This window comes from Carassius carassius, chromosome 45, assembly GCF_963082965.1.
Source record: "Carassius carassius chromosome 45, fCarCar2.1, whole genome shotgun sequence".
In the NCBI taxonomy this organism is placed as follows: domain Eukaryota; kingdom Metazoa; phylum Chordata; class Actinopteri; order Cypriniformes; family Cyprinidae; genus Carassius; species Carassius carassius.
The window spans coordinates 8,557,806-8,581,696 of record NC_081799.1 but is presented as its reverse complement, the minus strand read 5'-3'; the positions used below and the strand labels follow the sequence as shown (position 1 = coordinate 8,581,696).

Here is a 23,891-nt window from a genome sequence, read left to right as displayed (position 1 = left end):
AGGTCAACAGCTTCCTGACCAGGATTCCTGTACCCAAAGTTATTTTGGAGCTGTTGTTTTGTATCCATCTTAACCTTGTTAAACTGATAAGTGGAAAAATCCAGAGCTTGCTGTCTTTGATTAAGAATAGAATCCTCAAACATCCAAGAGAAACAATCTAGGTTCAGATTCATGATTTGGTTACCTTTTCTATAGGCTGCCGACAAGTCAAGTGGTGCGGTCAGAAGTTCAGCTTCACTTTGGTCTTGCCCTGGAATCCAAAGGAGTTCATCTTCATTGTAGAGAGGAATCTTAAAACCACAAACTTTAACCATCTCATTATTCAGCCAGGCATTAGGACATAAGTCCCCTGTATTTCCCCAGTCTTGTTCTGGAGCACATGCATAGACATACTGCCCAGACACATCTGTCAGTAGAGCGTAAATGTACTCATAATCAGTGTAGACAAAATATCCACAATCTCCAGCATCTGCTGGCCACCACATCCCTTGGTCCATAAGTGAAAGCCATTGCTGATACCACTCGGACTCCTCAAGATACACATGTTCCTCCATATCAGTGTTACTTGTTGAGGAGTAATTCCATGGATTGGGATATGTAGCTACATTAATATAGCTTCCATTATTCCCAGGTTGACTGCAAATTTCTGATGTGCCTTGATATATAACCTGTCCATTAGCGGAATAAGACAGAAGTGGAGGTGTTTCCTCATAATATCCCTCATGATATGAAACACTGTTTAGACTGTAACAACTATCTGCACTAAATGAGTGCCACTTTCCTAATTTAGCATTATTCTTAATGCTCAAATTCAATACACCCTCAAATTCCTGACTACTAATAACATCCAAACTGTTGTGGCTATTCCACAATCTCGGTCTCATTGAACTATGGCGAATATATTTGGAATACTCTGGTTGAATATTGTTCTCTTCTTGGTAAGTGTGCAAACTCATCCATGGCTGAGTAGGACAATATTGTTGATTAACATCCACGTCTATCTTATTCAGACACTGAGAAGATTTGTGGAATTGATCACTAGCTATATTTCCATGTCCATCAGAATAGCTGCCTAATGACTGATCATTCAGCTGTTGCCACAATATAGATTCTTGGATCCATGACTGTTCATCATTGGGACTAAGTCCCAATGCATATGAAGAAGAGACTTGTGGGTTGACATATTGATCAGATACACCATGTAAGGATGGATAACTCTGCCTTAAATACTCCTGTGACATTACCACTTGAGATGGGTAACCAAGAGAGAGGCTACTAAGATTTTCAGTGCTGTATGACGCGTTTCTTATTTGGCTTGAGAGCAAAAAGTTTTGTGAGCTATATAAGAGGGGTATATTACTGGTGCTATTAGATGTGTATGCAGCACGGTTTTGTTGTGACCGAGCATAACTTGCTGGAGTCCTCAAATCAAGGCTCTCTGTGTCACAGGTGTTTGGCACATTATTTGGGTCAGATACTTTGTGTTTCAGCAGTCCTAAAGAATTTAACTTCAAATGTGATCCTTCCATAATCACATTCTCTGGTTTGGCAGAGGAAATCTCTGTTGTATTCCTGGTTAATATTCCAGATAAGAAACCTTGTTGAGTAAAGGGCTTTTGGTTTTGTAGTTCATGTTGATTCTGAGGAGGTATTTGAGGTAGCTTTCTATTCAATTGACCTTGATGAGTGGAAATCTCTGTTGGTATGTGTTGCTGCTCCTGTTTCGATTTAAATGAATTCTGTCTGTTTGGAGATACATCTTCAAATGAGGATGTGAGTTTATTGAAAAGACCAGACAACATTCCTGACTGAGAGGATGTATCTTGCCTGGCTACAGGAGAACTTTGATTTGTCATAGCGGACTGCTGCAGACAAGAATGCTCCTTGCTCTCCTGTGTAACAGGTGGTGTATTTAGTTCCTTTGACTCAGTGGAGGGTGTTTTGAGAAAGGCAGCAAAGAGTCCACCTGACTGGGGTTTTCGTTCTTGAGATGGTTGGCTTTGTCCAATCACAATTTTTTTTGGCTGAAGCGGAGTGGACTGATTGTTAAATGCCTGTATTTGTTGAGTTGATTGAGGGACAGAAACTTCTGAGGAGGAAAACTTGAAAAGTCCAGACAGAATGCCATCTTGTTGAGAAGGTCCTTGATGGGATACACTTTGTCTAGAGCCATCTAATATGCCTTTCAGATGTTGGTCTGATTGCTTATTTTGGACTCTGGACTGCTGAAGAAGGTTGCAACGCTGTCTCTCAGCATTAAGCTGTAAAGGATCTTGAGAGGCACTTGCACTTGATGATTTTTGTTGGTCCTGGGAGATTTTTGTTTCAGTGTCTGAAACATTGTTAGTGGTGGCAAATCTAAAAAGGCCAGATAAAATACTTCCCTGTTGAGGTGGTGCACTTGCAATTGTTGATGGCTGCTGAAAGTCTTTTTGTTGGAGGCTATTTCCTGTGGAGGAAACATTTAATGGCCCTGGGGAAAGAGGTTTAGGTACACTTTGTTGGGTGTGAGGTTGGGTTTGTTGATTTATTATTTGAGCAGAGTGACTCTTTTGTTGTGACTGATTGAGTTGATTACCTGTGGTCATATCACCTGTAGAAGCAAATTTCATGATTCCTGAGAGTAAGCCTCCTTGGTGTGGTTGATTAGTAGATGCTTGGGCAACTGATGCATCATCAGATGCAACTGATTTAAACAAACCAGAGAACAGGCCCTGACGTTCATGTTGAGATGCTTTTTGTTCTGTATCATGAGGGACTTCAGTTGGACCAGGATGTTGGTGCCTAAATTGCATTTGTTCTTTAGCCAAAGATGGATTCTGATGTTGCATCCTAGGTACATTTTGATTTGATGCTGGAGAAAGTGGAGAGTTCTGAATATTAGGCCTTTGGGCATGTGGAGTAACAGGCTGCAGATCTTCAGTTGGTGCCATCTTAAAAAGAGAAGAAAACCAACCTGTTTCGGTGTTCCCCTTAACAGTTGCCTCAGGTTCTTTATGGTTCGGTGTTGTTGATTTTGCATTGTCATGAACCGAAGATGGAATTACACCTACAATTTTGTTTGGGGCATTAAGAGTTTGATCCGTCTTAACCAAGTTTTGTGGCATACTTTTGGATATACTTGAATCCTCACCAGATGCAAACTTAAACAATCCAGAAAACAGCCCTCCTTCTGCCTTTGGAGGTTGTGGGACAGATACATTGTCAGAAGAGACAAAAGCTTGTTTTGTGATGGAGGACTGGCCTGAAAGTTTTTCTACCCTAATGTCTTCTGCTGATCTGAAAACAGGAAAAACTGTCTGTGTTTGAGTCTGAGGAGGCACTGGAGGTCCAGGTGAGATTAATGAACTGATAGATTTCTTAAAAGGACTGAAAAATCCTGACTCTTCAGCAGCTTTTTGTGTTATAGGCCCAGTGTGTGTCTTTTCACTATTTTTATCATTGGAGATATTTTTAAAACCTTTAGTTTTTTCACCATCAGCAACTTTATATGCATGTGTCATTGTATGGAGTTTTGTATTGCAATTCGAAGCTCTGGACTGATCACCTGGATGCATTTTCCCCACATCAAAAGTAAAACTTTTGGCTGTTCCATTCACAACACTATCTCCAGTTAAATTGTTCCCCTCTCCCAATACTGAATTCAGAGAAGACGATGTCTCATTGTGAGCTGTGACAACACTGTATTTGTTGGGGTCATTTCTGATTGGTTGAGTTGAGTGGTCCACCTTTTGCAATTTAGCATCAGATGGCTGGAAAGGCAAATTAGGTGGCACTGAAAACTTCCTATCACACTGAGGATCCTGAGTAGGGGATACTACAGCTACTGGTGTGGGATTTGCAGACTTTGGAATGAAGGAAAACAATTTTGATATACCAGAACTAACAGGAACATAACTTGGATTCTCTGACTGTTCAACAGACTTCAACAAGTCCACTTGTTTTGAGCTTGATACAACTTTATCTGTTAAAGAGCTAAACAATGAACTCATGGCATTCTTCATCCCTGCCACTCCATGGTCAGAAGTACCACTTGAATTGCTTTCTTTGGCATCTATGGGTTTATCTTTCACTTCCTTAGAGGTGATACCTTGCTCTTCTCCAATGGATTCAGTTTTTGCACTACCCTGAGATGACAGCCTTGATTTGTTAGACTTGGGTAAAGATCCATATTTACTGATTTCCTCTTCTTTTTCAGCTAGATATTCTGATACAGTTTCAACCAGGCACTGCAGCTCATCTATAGGATCAACATATTCATCACTAGGTTCCTCAACAGGAGACAGCATGACCTCTGGAGCCCATCCACCAATTTTACTTTTTCCATTCTTCTTATCACGGTAACCTTGAAGCCTCTCAGTTTGGCTACCATATGTTGAGAAATATCCATAGTGGCTATAATTTTTCCTCTCCTCAGCCCTGAGCGCCTTAGCTAAAGAGGTCATTTCCTCCAACTCCTCCTCAGAGCCAATGGAATACTGTAGCTCATCTGAGCCCTCAGAATCAAAGCCTGTATCTTCCCTCTGTCTAGCTGCTTCTTCCTCTTGATATGCAACATAATTCTCCAGTGTGTTTTCTATTTTATTTTTGGCCCACATTCTTGTTTTGTAGAGTAAGCCATTTTTGTATGGTTTCAGGCATGGCATCATGTTTTCATCAGCCTCTTCCATTTCTTTCACTTGGCGTAACACAAGCTCAGTTCGTTTTTGACGGAGAAATGCAAGATCTGGTGGGAAATGCTCTGCTCCAACATGCTCCAGCCCTCCTGGGTCCCGGATTTTTTTCCTTCGCCTTCGGTCAATAGTAGCATAGCCTTCTGGGTAAGCGGCATTTAATGAAGCATTTTTGTTTTTGATTGGAGACAACTGGCTGGCTATGGGATTCTGACAAGCCTTTTCAATATGAGAAAGATTATTTTTTCTGCCATGTTCCTCAATCCATGCCTGCTCTTCTCTATCAAGGAACTCACAAAGGGTACTTTTACCCTGTAGTTTGTATTTGACCTCCCAATCCTCCACACCCATGCCTGAATCTACTGGGACAATCCTAACTCTACCCCTATGATTAGGAATTCTAGCAGAGATTAAAAAGGATGGAAGAGGATAAAAAGGAGGGGGAAAGAAAGAAAAAATATGTATTTCAACATAAGAGATATAAGCTGCTGAGAGCAAGAACATGATAATAGTGATGCACTAAAGTTGTGAAATGAAACAAAAAAATTAAGCACATTATCAGAAATGTAATGTGAAAAGTACAGTCCTTACTGAACAAGTAAATGCTTTTCACCTCGCTAATAAACAGATTTTTAAATCAACCCCCAAAATTAAGCATGCATACATAAAGAAATCCATAAATTACACACAAATGTAATTTCAACCATAACTTAATGATCACAAGAAATACAATCTCTGTATTTTTAAAAAGGATCTGATGCAAAGGAATTATCCGGATTAGCTCTGTACTAGGCCACACAAGAGACTCTGATTAACCACAATCACAGAATACCACATTTCAGTTTCTTTCTCTTACACAAATCACAAAGTCTAAAAGACTAGAAATCCGTCCTCAAATTGCAAGTTTAAAGTTCAGCATTACAAACAGGGATAATCTGCAACCATATATATATATAAATTGCTATTTGACAGCTGCGTTATGGAAATTACCATCCCAGAGCCATTACATTCAGAGTTAAAAGTAAAACTGGCGCTATTTTACACAAAGACTGCATAGAACTATATGGATGCATACAGTTCTTATAAGAACAGAATGTACCTGCTTGCATGGTGATCTCTATAATCAAATTCAAAGCTGTGCAAAGAGTCAGCACAGGAATCCATGTGCTGCTGAAAGCGTGGCCCCATGGGATACTGGTGAAGTGAAGAGTTGGGCTGGGCTGTAGTGTGGTAGCGTGGAGGTAAACTACTGCTCGTCTCACTCCTGTAGTCACTGTCTCTATCATCCACTGCACTATCCAGGTCATCCAAAGCTAGACAGGGAAACATTACAGGTAAGAAAAAAAATTCAGTTTTTATATATAAAATATGTTACGGTAAACAAAAGATTACATGAAAAATGTCAAAGCCAAATCTCATTGCTCATCTATGCAACAAAGTAGTCACATGTTATAAACAAGTACAAGGAAGTAAGTGCAGGAGAATCAAAACAAGGAGCTCACAATGTACACAAAGAACACATTTTAAAAAGGTAAAAACTCAAGGAAACTTGGGGAAAATTCATGCTTTGTGTTGTATTTTAATTTATCTGTGCAACTGTGCATGAAAATCTCAACACTTAGGGGCGCATATGAAAGAATATTTATTTTGAGGGTCCAGTGGGGGTTCCAGGGAATAATCTAGAGTAAAGGGTAACTATATAAAATCTGAATACACATTACATACTCTGACTGTCGGCCCATCCAAAATAGTTGCCTGGTGAAATTAAAAATCAAGAGTGAAAGATGATGTGCAAAAACAAAATCATTTACAAAGACTGATATTGCAATTCTAATGTGAATTCACTTGTGCTTGAGTGAAACAATTTTTGAACATATACGCTGTGAACAGATTGTTTGTTAACATTTATGCTACTCAAAGGTGACAAGAAGCAGCGTGTAAAGGAGTGGAGAGCACAATGAAGCATCAGGCATGATGCTGAGGCTCCATCTAGTGTGGGATGTTGTCACTCACAGCATTGAGAGGCAGCGCAGGGAAGGTGGCGTCCCGCTACTTCATCCTGTAAGGGAAACTGACACAAGGAGAGTAAACGAAGGGGTTAAGAGACAACAAGAAAAAAGTATAATGTACAAATTATAATTAATTACTATTAAAGCAATTAACAACCTCAGTTACTGAACATGCACATTTCAATAAATAAAATAACATGCAAATTCACAGCAAAACTCACTTCAATCAGTTTGTGTACGTGTGAGTGTGAGTGTGCGTGTGTGTCAAGAGACTGGTTAATTTAAGGACTTCCTTGATTTGGCTTCATTTTTTGAAATGCGTACAGTAGACATGGTGTATCTGCTGTACATAATATCTGATATAAAATATTTGAAAGTTGAGGTCCTGTGGTACGACATGTTATAGTCCAACAGCAGGAGTAGGGCAATATACGAACAATATTGTTGCTTTAAAAAAAAAAAAAAAAACAGTCTGGCACCGTTCGCATTTTCCCGTCCAGCGCCACGTCGTTTAATTAGCAAATGCATTTGTGCTCATTTGTGCGCCCATGGGCGTGCTAGTCTATAAAAGAGGTGTGTTCAGGCGCATTGCTATTTTAAGGAGCTGAAAATAGACTGCGACATAGAACAACTCAAACATGGTCTAAAGTCTGGCGCAATGTTTTTTCTTTGTTATTTTAAGAGCGTGTAAGTATAGGCGGGTCTGCAACACGCGTACACGCTGCTTATTAAACACAGGGACGCACAGCAGCACACAAACATGCCAAATATTAAAAATTAAAGGATTGCAATGCATTTATTTGTAGGCTATATATATATATATATATATATATATATATATATATATATATATAAATATAAATATATATATGCCTACATGTCATAATGGATAGTCATCACATGTATCAGAATTAGGCTATCTATCTATTTGCTCGCACACGAGCAGCTCCGTTCATCCCAGAGACGCGTTCTGTCTTTGCGCTTGACAAATTCCGCCGTGTAAATAGCAAATCCGTCATGGCACGAACACAGCTGGCTCTTAAAGGGAATGGAAGAAGAGACTCTGATTGGTTTATTGCTATTTACACCCAAAAAACACCCATTACTCATTAAGAGAATAGGGACTACCCGTTTAGACCATGCGCGCCAACCGTTTTCCCACCGTTAAAATAGCAAAAGTGGATTTGGACAGGACCTGGGTATATATACACACAGTACAGACCAAAAGTTTGGGCACACCTTCTCATTCAAAGAGTTTTCTTTATTTTCATGACTATGACAGACAGACAGAAGGCAAAAGGGCCAACAAGTGCTAAGCATCTCTAGGAACTCCTTCAAAACTGTTGGAAGACCATTTCAGGTGACTACCTCTTGAAGCTCATCAAGAGAATGCCAAGAGTGTGCAAAGCAGTAATCAAAGCAAAAGGTGGCTACTTTGAAGAACCTACAATATGACATATTTTCAGTTGTTTCACACTTTTTTGTTATGTATATAATTCCATATATAATTCCACATTTGTTAATTCATAGTTTTGATGCCTTCAGTTTGAATCTACAATTTTCATAGTCATGAAAATAAAAAAAAATCTTTGAGTGAGAAGGTGTGTCCAAACTTTTGGTCTGTACTGACCATTTATATATATATATATATAAATGATGATTACAATACAAGGTCCTAGGCAAATACCCATATGTGTATTTTATTAATCGATCACAACAATGCACACACCAAAAAAACAAAAACTAAAAAACTGCTCAGAACACACACATGCTGACCACATACCAAAGCTGTGACACTAATTATGAAATAACCAAGAGGAAACCAAAAAAAAAAATGGAATTATGATCAGACCTACATTTAGAACTCTCAGACTACAACATACCTGCCATGATTTAATATAAACATTAATAAGTGTCCAAAATAACTGAATAGCCATGACAAGCAAGACAATGATTAATTTATTGCATCTTACAAAAAGGATGATTATAATGGTGGTTGAGATATAATCTAAATTATTTTAACCCATCTCAAATTAGATTCAAGTACTAAAATCTTATTATTTTAGCTGTCAGGAATGATTCGTGTGTGAAGCAAAAAGTCAAAGTGGTATACACTTTAATATTTTTACTAAAATGGTAAACATCATTTTAAATAAAATATTCTAATATGTAAATATTAACTATTAATATTTTTATTTTTCACAAAAACAGCTATAATCAAAAGTAAAACGAGATGTAATATTTTTCAATTCATATACAGTATACAATTTCTACCTCAAAACTAATGAACTAATGTTACAGTAACACACTATCAGTTATGTCAATGCATAAAACTAATATTAGTTTCAAATCATATACATCAGCTGTTTAGGCAAAAGAAACATAATAGGCATCAAAATTTAATAGGCATCTCGAAATTAATCTTAAGTTTATAGTTACTCATTACTTCACAGTAAAGTGTATAATGCTGAGCAAAGCTAAAAGGAATTTTGTGATTCTGGTAAACACTGCCTACACTTCCTTTTTAGATGCAAATTACAACGACAACTGTAGCCAAAGACAATGATAAATGCATTAAGAAAATTGTCATGCAACCTATTCTCATATAATTTATATGCAATGACAGTCAGTGTGGACTCTTGTTTGATAACAAAGCTCATATGTTCTGAAATATTGAAAACATGCTGTTGTTAAGCTGCACATGCACAGGTCTTACCTCATCATGAACACCCATAGCATTGATGCGTTCCAGTTTGCCGGTCCAGTATCGAGCCTCATCCTCTGGGATTTCTGCAAAATCATAGAGAGTCATGAGTGTTGCAGTCCAAGACATAAAACCATATGCAGACCATTTACATGTGCTAAAACGTTATGATTATGTATTCAGACATTTTAAATGTATAATGAGCTACTTGGCCAAGGGATCTTAAAAATAGTCTGCCAGTTAAACAACAGAGCATTACTTGACACTTCACTTTAAAAGCAAGTATAGGAACAAAGGCGATGTTGTGCCGTCAGACTTTAGCTCCTTTTTCCGCAATATTTTTAGTGGAAGGGAAAAAGTAGTTTATTTTAGTTCAAACTGAAAATATTGACTATATTTGTTACTTCGCAAACAAGCCATGTTTGCAACATTTGTGCATTAATAAAAAAACAGCATGTACAAACAATTTGTGCAGCAGTTCAACAAAAAGCCATAAAGGTAGGGGGAAAAAAACTTTTACTTATACAACTGAAATTGTTTTCATTGTTTAGTCTGACCAAATCTACAGTAAAACACATTCAAAGGTATTTTGATGCCAGATCAAGAAACTGGTTTCATTGTTTGAAGTCTTAACAGCAAAGAAACATGTTTGCAAACCAGATCTAAAGCACATTTATAGGTATTTTGAAACCAGATTAAGAAAATGGTTTCATTGTTTGTAGTCGTATCAGCAAAAAACATTTGCAAACCAGATCTAAATCAGATTTATAGGTAGGTTTAAACCAGATCAAGAAATAATTTTCATTGTTTGTAGTCTACACAGCAAAGAAACATGTTTGCAAAGCAGATCTAAAATATATTAATATGTCGTTTGAAACTATTGTTGGTAGTCTGAACAGCAAAGAAACGTCTGCAAACCAAAAGTAAAGCACATTATATGAAGTTTAAAACCAGTTTATGTCTGGACAATCAGACTCTTGTTTTATGGCTTGTTTCCACTGAGCGGTACAGTACAGTACAGTTCAGTACAGTATGATTTGGTATGGGTAACTCTGATCAGGCTTGTAGTTTCCACTGCCAATAGTACCCTTGCTTGGAAGGCGTGGTGTATGCTGGAAAGTAGGGATCGACAATGAACCGCAAAAATAAAAACAACTCTGCCCCTTTTTGTTAATTGTCAGTTTTAATGAACAATAATAGCCATAATAAAAGTATGAGTACAAAGTATAAGAGGTTTATATAAGGGAAATAAAGACAAAAGCAAACAGTTCAGTCAAACGTATGATACAAAGTCATTGCTGTGTACTATAGTAAAGTTCAAATTAAATATATAAATGTAAAACATAACTTTGTGCTCAGCCAAAATGATATGACCACAAAAAAACAGATTCATGAGAACATGAATGCCTGTCAAACATAGCCAACCCAATACAAATTGTATCTCGTGTTTGATCACCCGGTGATCGCCTGGAGCTACGGAATCTGCAAATTTTCAAATAGCCGCTATTTTCATAAATTAAACCACAGATTTGAGTTTTAAACAGTTACATTCTCATCTGAAAAACTCTTAAAACTACATTTCATGATATAATAACAGTAATATTTAGGAAATTACGCGTGCTTGTGGGCAATGATGTTTCACAAGTCCACAAGAACAGACAAGAATGCATATTGAGAACAGCGGTGAGAAAATATAAAATGATAAAATGCGCGTTAATATTTTTTTTGTGTTTGCGCACTCTGGTTTAAATAAGCCCAACACGATAGTAGACAGAGCGGAACGAGTGAAGGAGAAGCTTTATCTCCTTGTATCACTCAAAGCAACGATTCTAGTCAACCAATCAATGTTCTGCAGTGAGATTAGCTCCACCCATTTGGTACCCTTTGCTGTGCTAGGTACCCAAACGGAAGGGTACCAAAAAAGTGGTACGGTTCACTACTTTGGTACCATTCACAACTTCTGACAGTGGAAATGGAAATAATTGCGTACCGTACTGTACCGAACCACACCGCTCTGTGGAAACGAGTCATTATAGTCATTGCCATGACAGCTGCACTGTAAAAAGTGCATATTTTTTGAAGTTATAAATAAAACTAAATTTACTGTTGTAAATAAAATTAGTCCTTCTACTTAAAAATCCTGTTTAGTTTCATTGTTACTTGCGGTTTCTTTAAAACTATTTTCACTCAGGAATGGCAAGTAAATTTCAACAAATTGTTTTACAGTGTGATGTATTGATCAGTGACTAGCTTGTTTGAACAATTAAAATCAAATTGCCCTGCAAAATGGCAGACTGTCAGTCCTGAGAACCAAATTTGAAAACAAATTGGAATTGGATACAATTGTCTACAAAGCATCATATACTGTGTGCAGCTCCCTTTGAAGACACATGGGATACGGCACATGAGGAGAGCAGCTTCAAAGTGCTCAGATAAAACAGCCTGGCTTATGAATGGGATCAATGGCAGGTATCCAGGACAAATGTGCCACTTACGAAGGTCCGACCTTTCACATCTCAACAACCTGCAGCGTGATCACTTTATTTACAGCCAATAGCTCCACTAACAATGGAGACACAGCTGGCAAAAATGTAATTATTTTTGTTAAGTCTTACACAAAGAGGTGCAAATCAAAGTGATAATTCAACCAGCAAATGAAAAGCTCAAGCCTCCTTTTATATCTCCACTACATGGATCCTTGTCACACTAGGTTACATAGAAATTTCTCAGGAAACAGTGCCAATTAAGTCTAAAAAGCTTTGCTTGTTTTTATTTGATAGCATTTAATTTGAAAAATCCCCCCAAAATTAGTCACTTTTAACATTATACCACTGTATGCTGGATAAATCAGCAGTTTTAGAGAGACAGTCTGAAAACTGTTTTATTAAAAGCAAGCAGATCCACTCAACCCTGATGACATTCAACAAATCAAAGGAAACCAAAAGCACCAGAGAGACAGATGGGATTGATCTCAAGCAGCTGCATTTCAAATAACAGATCAGCAAGCCATTCTTAATGTGAAAAACAAAATAAGAAGTTCTGAAAAATGTCCATGCTGCTCTTTTACATAAAGTTGCCAGACAGTGCTTGGGGACTGTTACAATTTCTTATTTTGTGCTCCTCTAAAGATAGTAAGTTTGGAATAACACTACCATTCAAAGGTTTTATAGAACACTCTTCAGGTCACCATTTTTTGATCAAAAATAAAGTAAAAACAGTAATAGTGAAATATTATTACAATTTGAAATGACTGTTTTCTATTTTGATGTAAAACGTAATTCCTGTGATGCAAAGGTGAATTTCCAGCATCATTACTTCAGTGTTCAGTATAAAAAGAACAGAATTCATTTGAAACTAAAATCTACTGTAACATTATAAATGTCTTTAGTATCAATTTCTATCATCTTGATGCGTCCTTGCAGAGAAATAGTGATACTGTAAAAATCGATTCTTAAAAAAAATATTCTTAAATCACCCTAAACTTATGTATGATTGTATAAATGATAAAAAAAAAACACAAAAGGATGTACTTTTTTTAAATTACACAAAGAAATTTTAAAGAGTCAGTCTCACCGAAGGGCAGTTCAAAGCGAGTGTCCAGCAGGACCCGATGTGGAGTTGGATTTTTAGTCCCATATATCTCATCTGCCTTCATCAGAACTTCAGAGTCCAGAAATATCCAATCACCAGGGCCCTCCTGTTCAGAGGAAAGGTTAATCATTACAGTATAAACATATGAAAGAGAGGAATATTTAGGACAGCTTGATGCTTGATGACCAAGTTCACTGAAATGAAACGACTACAAACATTCCATAAGAAATGTATTTTATCATGGAATGATGTAAGATTTTGTGAGATGTGCATGACTTCCTGACCTCCTCTGAATGGCAGATGCTTTTAAGTGGGATCCAGGCCGTTCCTAACATGGTGTCCCAGATGAGACCTTTGTTCCACACCTCTACAATGAGGCCCAGGTCCAGCCGGCTGATCTCACTGAAAGTCACAACACAACAAAAGATACTTCAAAAGGTGTAGTTTTTTTTGTTCGTTTTTGTAATTGCAACCATTTAGTTTTTTGTCATTTTTAGTACATCATAAAAGCCCATAATATATTTTTAACATACTACAACAATTTTACTAATAGATTCTTTAAGGAGCATCTCATTGGAGCCTTTCCAGCCTTAAAGGGATAGTTTGCCAAAAAACAATTCTGTCATTATTACTGGGGTTGGGTACCGAAACCCGGTGCTAATATGGCAACTGGTACCTATGGAACCGATATGCACCGAACCGAATCAGAAAGCAGATTTTGGTGCCTAATTTCGGTTCCTCTTAAATGCCTGAGCGATCGATTGAAATATTTGTCCTGGTTCTCTGACATTTACACAAGAAGAATGGGCGTCGCTGGGCTTTTTAGCGGGGCTATAGCATTTATCTCCATAAACTGTACACAAATTTGCGATCGCCACAGAGTCAGTCCCCTTAAATTTCATACAAAAAGGCATCAGACCTGTCTCCTCCTCGTCTTTCAGCACGCAGACCGCAGCAGAGCAGTGCGAGCGCACTCAATCACAAACAGAGGACACAAGATGTGTGTTTATTGATAGATTGTTAGAATATCTGTATCTGTGCAGTTCTTTGTCATTAATACAGTTTACAAAAGGTCACAAGGGAGCAGTCGGTTTCTCATCTACCAGGGGCGTAGCCATCTTTTCAGAAGTGAGGAGGATAGAAATTATATTATATATATATATATATATATATATATATATATATATATATATATATATATATATAAAACATTTCTGTAATCTATATAGCCTACCAATCAACAGTTTTTGAACTGTAAGATATTTTGTTTTTAAAGAAGTCTCTTCTGCTCACCAAGCCTGCATTTATTTGATCCAAAGTACAGCAAAAACAGTAATATTGTGAAATATTTTAATATTTAAAATAACTTTTTTCTCTATTTGAATATATTTTAAAATGTAATTTATTCGTGTGATGAAAGCTGTATTTTCAGCATTTTTACTCCAGTCTTCAGTGTCACATCCTTCAGAAATCATTCTAAAATGCTGATTTGCTGATTATCAATATTTCAAACATGATGAATATAATGATCCAAAGATCAGCATTTATCTGTAATAAAAAGCTTTTGCAACATAATACACTATATCATTCAAAAGCTTAGAGTCAATATAATTTTAGTTTTTTTGGAAAATAAATTAAAGAAATGAACACTTATATTTAGCAAGGACTCTTTTGTGGGTTCGAGTCTCAGGCCAGCAACACCACTGCTCCCCGGGCACCATAAATGATGACCACTGCTCTGGGTGTGTGTTCACTGCTGTGTGTGCACTTTGGATGGGTTAAATGCAGAGCACGAGTATGGGTCACCATACTTGGCTGTATGTCACTACACTTCACTTTGAATTGATCAAAAGTGATGATAAAGTAATAATTTTTCAAAAGATTTCTGTTTCAAAATAAATGCTGTTCTTCTGAACTTTCTATTGATCAAAGAAACCTTTAAAAAAATCGACTCCGCTGGTTTCAACATTATTATAATGTGTTTTTTTTTGTTTTGTTTTTGAGAAGCAAATCAGAATATCAGAATTATTTCTGAAGGATCGTGTGACTGGAGTAATAATACAAAAAAATCAGCTTTGAAATCTCAATAAATTACATTTTGAAATATATCCAAATAGAAAACAGTTAATTTAAATAGGTTAGTAAAAATATTTTTTATTTTTCTGTTTTGCTTTACTTTGGATCAAATAAATGCAGGCTTGGTGAACAGAACAGACTTATTTAAAAAATATTAACAAGCTTACTGTTCAGAAACTGTTGACTGGTAGTGGATACTATAGGCAACTTTAATTTTTCTCAAATTTCTAGTTTTTAAATGGCTTAGAAATCTATAACTGCTGGACAATAACAAATAATATTCACAATACTACAAACAATTTTTTTTATCACATAAGGCAGAATAGTTTCTATTCTGTAATAATGCTATGTCAATTGGTACTGCATTGTTCATACTTTATTTATCACCTGCTGGAGATTACTTGAAAAGCCATATATTGTTGGAATCGTATGTTTAATGTCTTCGTGCTTGCAAAAGTTTCTGGGCTTTTTTTCTGTGTAAAAACTTTTTTCATACAGCGACAGCTGGACGCTTTTGCCCATTTTAGGAATTTCTTGAAATGACTTTCTGCACGAGAGCGCCCTCCGGCTTCGAGTATGAATGAAATGCACACTGCAGGAGTGTTTAAATCTATATTTATTCACACCAGCTCTTGAAAACCTCTATGAGAACAAACTTGACCGGAAAAGTGCAGGGGACGAATTTCCATGATATTAAAAGTGGGGGGGGGGGGGGCGTCCCCTGCGTCCCCCGCGTAATCTATGCCCCTGTCATCTACTGTAAAGTTTTCACTCCGTTCACCGCTCATCACACTTCAGCTGTTTCCTCCAGCGACAATCTAGCCATTAACACATATGAACGCATACTTTAATTATACTTATTTAAATGTACTTAATCTAATTATACTTACTTTATACATACACTATTGTGCAAAAGTCTTAGGCACGTTAGTATTTTCATCCCAAAGAATGGTGTTCGGCCAGGTATTTATATATTTTGCTGTAGTGTGTCAGTAGAAAATATCGTTTACATTTCCAAACATTAATTTTGCTATTAATTTTGATAATAATCTAGTGAGATTTTTGAATGCACAAGCAGTCTGACAACAGCCGGTGCTCCTCACAGAGATCTGATCTCACCATCATCCAATCTGTCTTTTATTATTACTGTTATTATAAATTACATGGTTGCTACTTTATAAAGAATGAGCAAACAGTCATTCACAGAACTGATTAAAGACAGTGACAGACACCACTCATTTTAACCCAGATCGTGAAATACATTTATCAGGAAAGCACAACTTGGGAAATGAGAGCATCCAAGGAGTGTGTGAAACCATGGATTTATTTTAAATAATTTTAATGTTCTTTAACGTTATCCATTTTTTTTTAAGTATCGCTTCAGGCACAGTTTAGGCACCGGAACATTTTAAAAGTATCGAAATGGCATAGGTGTCGTAGTAAAAAAAAAAAAAAAAAAAAACGATACCCAACCCCGTAAGACCTTCGATATTTTTGATGAAATCTCAGAGCTTTCTGAACTTGCTTAGACAGCAAGGAAACTGCCACCTTCAAGGCCCAGAAACGCGGTCGGGACACTGTTAAAATAGTCCATATGACATCAGTGGTTCAAACTTAATTTTGATGCAACCAAAATACTTTTTGTGCATAAAGAAACAAATGTCCAAGTCTGACACAGAAAAGAAGAAAGGTCCTATGGGTTTGGAATGACATGACGGTGAGTAATTAATGACAATTTTCATTTAATTTCTTTTTCATCACTATCCCTTTCGATTAAATTAATTAAATGCATAAATGAAACACTACCATTCAAAAGTTTGGGGTCAGATTTTTTTTGACAGAAATATTTCAAAATTAATCAAGTGACAATAAAGACATTTATAATGTTACAAAAGATTTACTTTTAATATGCTGATCTTTTCTATTAAATCAAAGAATGCTAAAAAAGATATAATCACAGTTTTTTACAAAATATTAAGCAGCACAACCATTTTCAACTTTGAAAAATCCCTCTGCATTACTGGAATAAATTACATTTTAGTATACATAAAAATTGAAAACAGCCATTTAAACTAAAACCGTAATTCACAGTGTTACTGTTTTTAGTGAATTTTCAATCAAATAAATGCAGCCTTGGTGAGCATAAAAGTCTTCTTTCAACAACAAAAAACTTTTGAACAGTAGTGTATTGAAGACAAATATTGGTTGAAGACAAACTGAACGATGGGTTGATAGATGACCTTACATAACCTTGCACCACTACTCCAGTTTGTTGAGTGCTTGATCTCCACATTTTTACAGACTGTGTGGTATTCCACCACACCACCAAGTGGAAAAGACAAAAGCAGCAGAAAAAAAGTCTAATTAGCTTCATCTTCGTCTCAGTGTTTTATTAGATCCCGGATGCAGTGTAGGATTATTCAGGCATAACGAAGATTAAAGCTGCAGAAGGTAACTTTTGTAAAAATGTATTTTTTACATATTTGTTAAACCTGTCATTATGTCCTGACAGTAGAATATGAGACAGATAACCTGTGAAAAAAAATCAAGCTCCTCTGGCTCCTCCCAGTGGTCCTATTGCCATTTGCAGAAATACACCGCTCCCGGTAAGAAACAACCAATCAGAGCTGCGGTCCGTAACTTTTTTTGTGTTCAATATTTACAAAATGTATATAATAAGTGAGTACACCATGAATCCATTTTCCAAACCGTGTTTTTAGCCTGTCCTGAATCACTAGGGTACATCTATAATAAGGGTTTATATTCTGACTATTTTAGATTGCTTCGGGGGTACCGCAGCGGAGTAACCCAGTACCTTTGTGATTCTTCATAGCTCCAGCTACAATGTTCTTCCGCAAGACCCAAGCAGTTCTGTTTATTAACCGCAAGAGCATCAAAAGTTACCGACTGCAGCTTTAAGAAAAGCATTATACAGCTGACTCAAACATGCGATAAAAGCATAGCAAACTAGGTTTTTAATCGTTCAGTGAAATTTTAAGGGAATTTAATATGTATTATTATAATTATGGCACTAATTGGGCAGGTAAAAGTCTCATCAGAAAAACAAATGCACAAAACATTTAAATCAAGACAACAACATTATGTGTTTGAGAAGCTTAGAGAAACACTTACTGCAAATATTTTAAGCACATTCACATTAATTTATATTTAATGCAAGGTTTAGTTTATTTGTACATCAGGTGTGTCTAACAAGTCATAAATTAGTTCAAATCACTATACAAATGCTGAAGTCTGCTCTGCATAATCAAATAGTACAGTGTAAAAATTAAAATATTTGTGCTGGTAAAAGCTTGCTCCATAACAATGGCTTCACACCATCTGCTAACAGAATGTAAGCCTTTTCTACAACTGAATGAGACAAATGTGGCTTTTATCTGCCAATCTGCTTGTAATAAATAGAGAAGACCAAAGCACACATGAATGCAGCAGCTAAAAAGGAACATTTGGAAATCCATTCATTATTCATTTAGACTTTCAATTGTCTCCAAAGTGTGGTGAGGATGAGATGGTTTTAGACCCCCAGAGATCCCCTTGTTTGCTCATTTCTCTTTTTTTGCACTTGTTAGTTTTCCAGAACATGGTAAGTGACAATGGGCTGAGTAATTATTAATTGATAGGTTGCTATAGAGACAGCTAGAGCTTGCTGATGCCATGTACGCACGCTAAAAATGCAGGTCCGGAGAGATGTGACGTCTCAAACTCACAGGTCGTATGGAGGTTCACACAGAACAGCTGAACTTGTGACACGTCTAAATGATACAATAACTTTGCCCTTTGATCAAACAAACAAATGAGGAGCTATATAAACAGTATCATCATAATTATTAAAGCTAGTCAAACAGGCTCAGAAAGAGGGCAAACAGACGAAAGTGTGCAGGTTTCTCTGGCTTAACCTTAATAGACTGAATTTGTTCAAAGGAAATGTAGGCACCACATGAATATGGTTCAACTATAGGCTATTTTATAAAGCGACACTGTTACATCACATACTGTAATGTTTAGCCAATCTTTAGTTAATGTGCTCTCAAACACTAGTAATATTGCTTTTATTTGATTTAGGCAGTTATTAAAATCATTCTACATTGTATGTACATGGAAGACACTTCAAATCGTGTGGCTTGTCTAGGAATAGTTTGCTAATACATTTAAAGTGATAAGACTCGCATTTTTCATATGGTAAACCAGCCTTTTTCGGTTTTAAGATAGCATTCAGTTTAGCCTACTAGCTTAGCATAGTGCTAACTGGTTAAGAAAAAGCTTGTTTAGCTAGCACAATATATCAGGATGAAGTATTGTTATAATTCAATGAGCGAATCAAAATGCATTGTTTATAAAAACACTTTTTCAGTGTAAATAATCTGAAAGAAATGTTTTGCATTCTTTTACATTCCATTCAAGGCTACGATGTACCGATCATTTTATGAAAGATTTACACAAAACAAAAGTCAGAAAGACTAAGGCATAAACAATACAAATCTACTCAAAAGAACTAATAATTATTATATAGCCTAGTCTTCTGCTCAAAGGTTTACGGTCAGTGAGATTTTAAATTAATACTTTGATTTAGCAATAATGCATTAAATTGATTTAAAAAGTGACAGTATAGACATTTATAATGTTACCAAAGATTTCCATTTCAAATAAATGCTGTTTTATTGAACTTATTTTTAAAAAAAGAAACATTTTTAATCAGTTTACATAAAATATTTAATCAGCATAATGGTTTCCAACATTGATAATAAATGTTTCTTGAGCAGCAAATAATGATGCTGAAAATGTAGCTTTACATCACATCAAATCAATTACATTTTAATATTCAATTTTTTTAAATAATAATAATAATAATAATTCACAATATTACAGGTTTTTTACTGTATTTTTCATCAAATAAATACCGCCTTTGTGAACACAAGAGACTTCTTTTAAACAAACCTTACTGACTTTAACTTTTGAATGGTGTATGACACATAAATAACAGTAAGGCTTTGAGATGGATTGTGATGCAAAAAATGACTCTTTCACAGTAACACTAAGAATGTATTAAGGAAAGAAAGCATCACATATAATATATAACCAATAATCAATACATGATCAGTCTCTACTCAATCCCCTCTGGTGGCCTTTGTTAGTCCCAGAGGCATCAAACATTATTTCATTAACCTCAACACTGCTTTCAAATACTCCTCTGAGAGCAAAGACACAAAGCTTGACTAGATTGAAGGGCTCTGTTCAATAATGATGACATCTGGCTTCCTGAAGTTCCATTAGGACAAGAAAGCATGAAGTCATCAGTGGGAATGAGGGTACATTCCTGTCCCTGAGGACAAACCTTAAATTACACCTGGGACAAAATTAACTTCAATTTACTTTACTGTCATTGTACATAGGTACAACGAAATTCTGTCTGGTGAGTCTCAACTAAACTAAACAAAAGAACAACAACAACTTCAAAAAAGAGACAACAGTTACCACAAAATAAAGTGCAAATTGTGTCATTAGCTTGAGGGAGTGAGTGCAAGGGGTGTAATAGAGGTCACAGCTCTTGGAAAAAAGCTGTTCTCAGTCTATTTGTGTGTGCTTTTATGGACCTGTACCTCCAGCCTGAGGGCATGGGGTCAAACAGTCCATGACTCGGGTGGGTGGGATCTGCAGCAATGTTCCTGGCCTTCTTCTGGAGGCGTTCTGCATAGATCAAGTCCAGATCTGGAAGTGGATCCCCAACAATCCTCTGTGCAGTCTTAACTTCCTGAGCCAAGTCCTTCCTGTGCTGTGCTGTGCAGCTGGCATACCACAAAGTACCACAATAGCATAGGATGCTTTCTATGGCTCTCCTACAGAAATTGATCAACAGCCAAGAGGAGAGTCCAGCTTGCTTCAACTTCTTGAGAAGGAAAAGTCTTTGTTGAGCTTTCCTAACCAGGTAGGAGGTGTTCAGGGCCAAAGTGAGGTCTGCTGAAATGTGGATAACCAGGAACTTGATGTTTTCCACACTGTCCACTTCTACCCACTGTATGAGCAGTGGTGCAATTGTGCCAGTTTATGCAGCAAAATTTCAGCATTTGGTTTACTATTACACAAAATTTCTGGAGAAGAACTACATTACCCATAATTCTGAAGCCAAATCAACCAATCAAATGAGTCACTGTTACCGTGGAAACCAGAAATACACAAACAATAAATAAATAAATGCTTTCATTTATTTTCAATGACCTATAGTCAGTATTGTATCACTTTTGCTGATTGAATTACATAATTTAATGGCTCGTAAATATTATGGAAGTTATTCATTTAGTCATAAAAAATGTAAAAAATCATTCCATATTTCATCAAGTACAGTCGTGGCCAAAAGTTTTGAGAATTACATTAATATTAGTTTTCAAAAAGTTTGCTGCTAAACTGCTTTTAGATCTTTGTTTCAGTTGTTTCTGTGATGTACTGAAATATAATTACAAGCACTTCATACGTTTCAAAGGCTTTTATCAACAATTACATGACATTTATGCAAAAAGTCAGTATTTGCAGTGTTGGCCCTTCTTTTTCAGGACCTCTGCAATTCGACTGGGCATGCTCTCAATCAACTTCTGGGCCAAATCCTGACTGATAGCAACCCATTCTTTCATAATCACTTCTTGGAGTTTGTCAGAATTAGTGGGTTTTTGTTTGTCCATGCACCCGCCTCTTGAGGATTGACCACAAGTTCTCAATGGGATTAAGATCTGGGGAGTTTCCAGGCCATGGACCCAAAATTTCAACATTCTGGTCCCCGAGCCACTTAGTTATCACTTTTGCTCCATCGTGCTGGAAAATGCATTGTTCTTCACCAAACTGTTGTTGGATTGTTGGAAGAAGTTGCTGTTGGAGGGTGTTTTGGTACCATTGTTTATTCATGGCTGTGTTTTTGGGCAGAATTGTGAGTGAGCCCACTCCCTTGGATGAGAAGCAACCCCACACATGAATGGTGTCAGGATGCTTGACTGTTGGCATGACACAGGACTGATGGTAGTGCTCACCTTTTCTTCTCCGGACAAGCCTTTTTCCAGATGCCCCAAACAATCGGAAAGGGGCTTCATCGTAGAATATGACTTTGCCCCAGTCCTCAGCAGTCCATTCACTATACTTTCTGCAGAAGATCAATCTGCCCCTGATGTTTTTTTTGGAGAGAAGTGGCTTCTTTGCTGCCCTTCTTGACACCAGGCCATCTTCCAGAAGTCTTGGCCTCACTGTGCGTGCAGATGCGCTCACACCTGCCTGCTGCCATTCCTGAGCAAGCTCTGCACTGGTGGCACTCCGATCCCGCAGCTGAATCCTCTTTAGGAGACCATCCTGGCGCTTGCTGGACTTTCTTGGACGCCCTGAAGCCTTCTTTACAAGAATTGAACCTCTTTCCTTGAAGTTCTTGATGATCCTATAAATTGTTGATTTAGGTGCAATCTTAGTAGCCACAATATCCTTGCCTGTGAAGCCATTTTTATGCAACACAATGATGGCTGCACGCGTTTCTTTGCAGGTAACCATGGTTAACAATAGAAGAACAATGATTTCAAGCATCACCCTCCTTTTAACATGTCAAGTCTGCCATTCTAACCCAATCAGCCTGACATAATGATCTCCAGCCTTGTGCTCGTCAACATTCTCACCTGAGTTAACAAGACGATTACTGAAATGATCTCAGCAGGTCCTTTAATGACAGCAATGAAATGCAGTGGAAAGGTTTTTTGGGATTAAGTTAATTTTCATGGCAAAGAAGGATTATGCAATTCATCTGATCACTCTTCATAACATTCTGGAGTATATGCAAATTGCTATTATAAAAACTTAAGCAGCAACTTTTCCAATTTCCAATATTTATGTAATTCTAAAAACCTTTGGCCACGACTGTACACAGATATAATTAAGGAAGTAAACATTTTTAACATGTAAATTTGGTTTCGTACCACTAATCTACAGTAATTAATTTACTAATATTTAGTATTAAGGTACAAAAAGTGCATAATCTCGAATACATACAGAGAAATCCGACAAGTGTGAAACAACAGTCAAGACAAGCTGAGAAACTATAGATAGCCACATCCCTGCTACTTAGTCCCTGTGACTATGCAAAAAAAGACACGCATCCAACACCTGAGACCAAACGCATGGATGTAATATAAGGACAGGGCGGGAATTTAAATAAACAGATATAAATCTCTGAGAGAAAACAAATAAGCTACAAGAAACATAGAGCCAGTTTCATGTCTTTGGAAATTTGCCATGTTCTCTGGGTGATAGTCATAAGGCTGTTATATACTAATTTTGTCTTAAAATGTAGTTGTAAGTGGGTTATATGCTAATTTTTTTATTATATGCATTTATATCAAAACCAAAAGGCCTCATGTACAGTGTCATGCAATATTCACTGATGCTTGGCACAAAGTGAAAGTGATCAAACAAGGTCACTTTCAAACATGGTCCTAAATCTGAACATAGGACTGTCACTAATGATTATTTTGATAGTCCAGTAATCACTCATTTATTATGATGATTAATCGGATCATTTTAATAAATCTTTTGTGGTAATAAAAATAGACACGGGTGCTATACCAGGCGCAACAATTGTCGTGCCGCACTGATCCACAACAGCTAAAGTCCGTCTACACTGGACACAATGAAGCAACGGTTGAAAATAATTTATACTCCACGTCAGTAGCTCATAAATAGAACGAGTCATTTGTTTACGGTCAGGGATTGGTTGCGTCATGCCAGTATAGACAGCATCACTGATTATAAAGGGTTATTCACCCTTTTTCATCAGAATTTTTCCTCATTGTTATGGAAGAG

The 23,891-nt window shown here is 36.8% G+C and overlaps 1 protein-coding gene across 5 annotated transcripts in view; it reads right to left on the bottom strand.

Annotated features, from left to right (window-relative positions):
- unc13bb (unc-13 homolog Bb (C. elegans)) overlaps positions 1-23,891 on the bottom strand; it is a 100,838-nt gene that overhangs the window by 51,039 nt on the left and 25,908 nt on the right. For all 5 annotated transcript variants that reach the window (XM_059540072.1, XM_059540070.1, XM_059540068.1 and 2 more), the window contains exons 4-8: positions 13,262-13,379; positions 12,960-13,083; positions 9,399-9,472; positions 6,687-6,744; positions 5,773-5,986 (exon numbers count right to left, since the gene is read on the bottom strand). In XM_059540072.1, the coding sequence (XP_059396055.1) occupies positions 5,773-5,986; positions 6,687-6,744; positions 9,399-9,472; positions 12,960-13,083; positions 13,262-13,379 (588 nt within the window). The remainder of the gene's footprint in view (positions 1-5,772; positions 5,987-6,686; positions 6,745-9,398; positions 9,473-12,959; positions 13,084-13,261; positions 13,380-23,891) is intronic.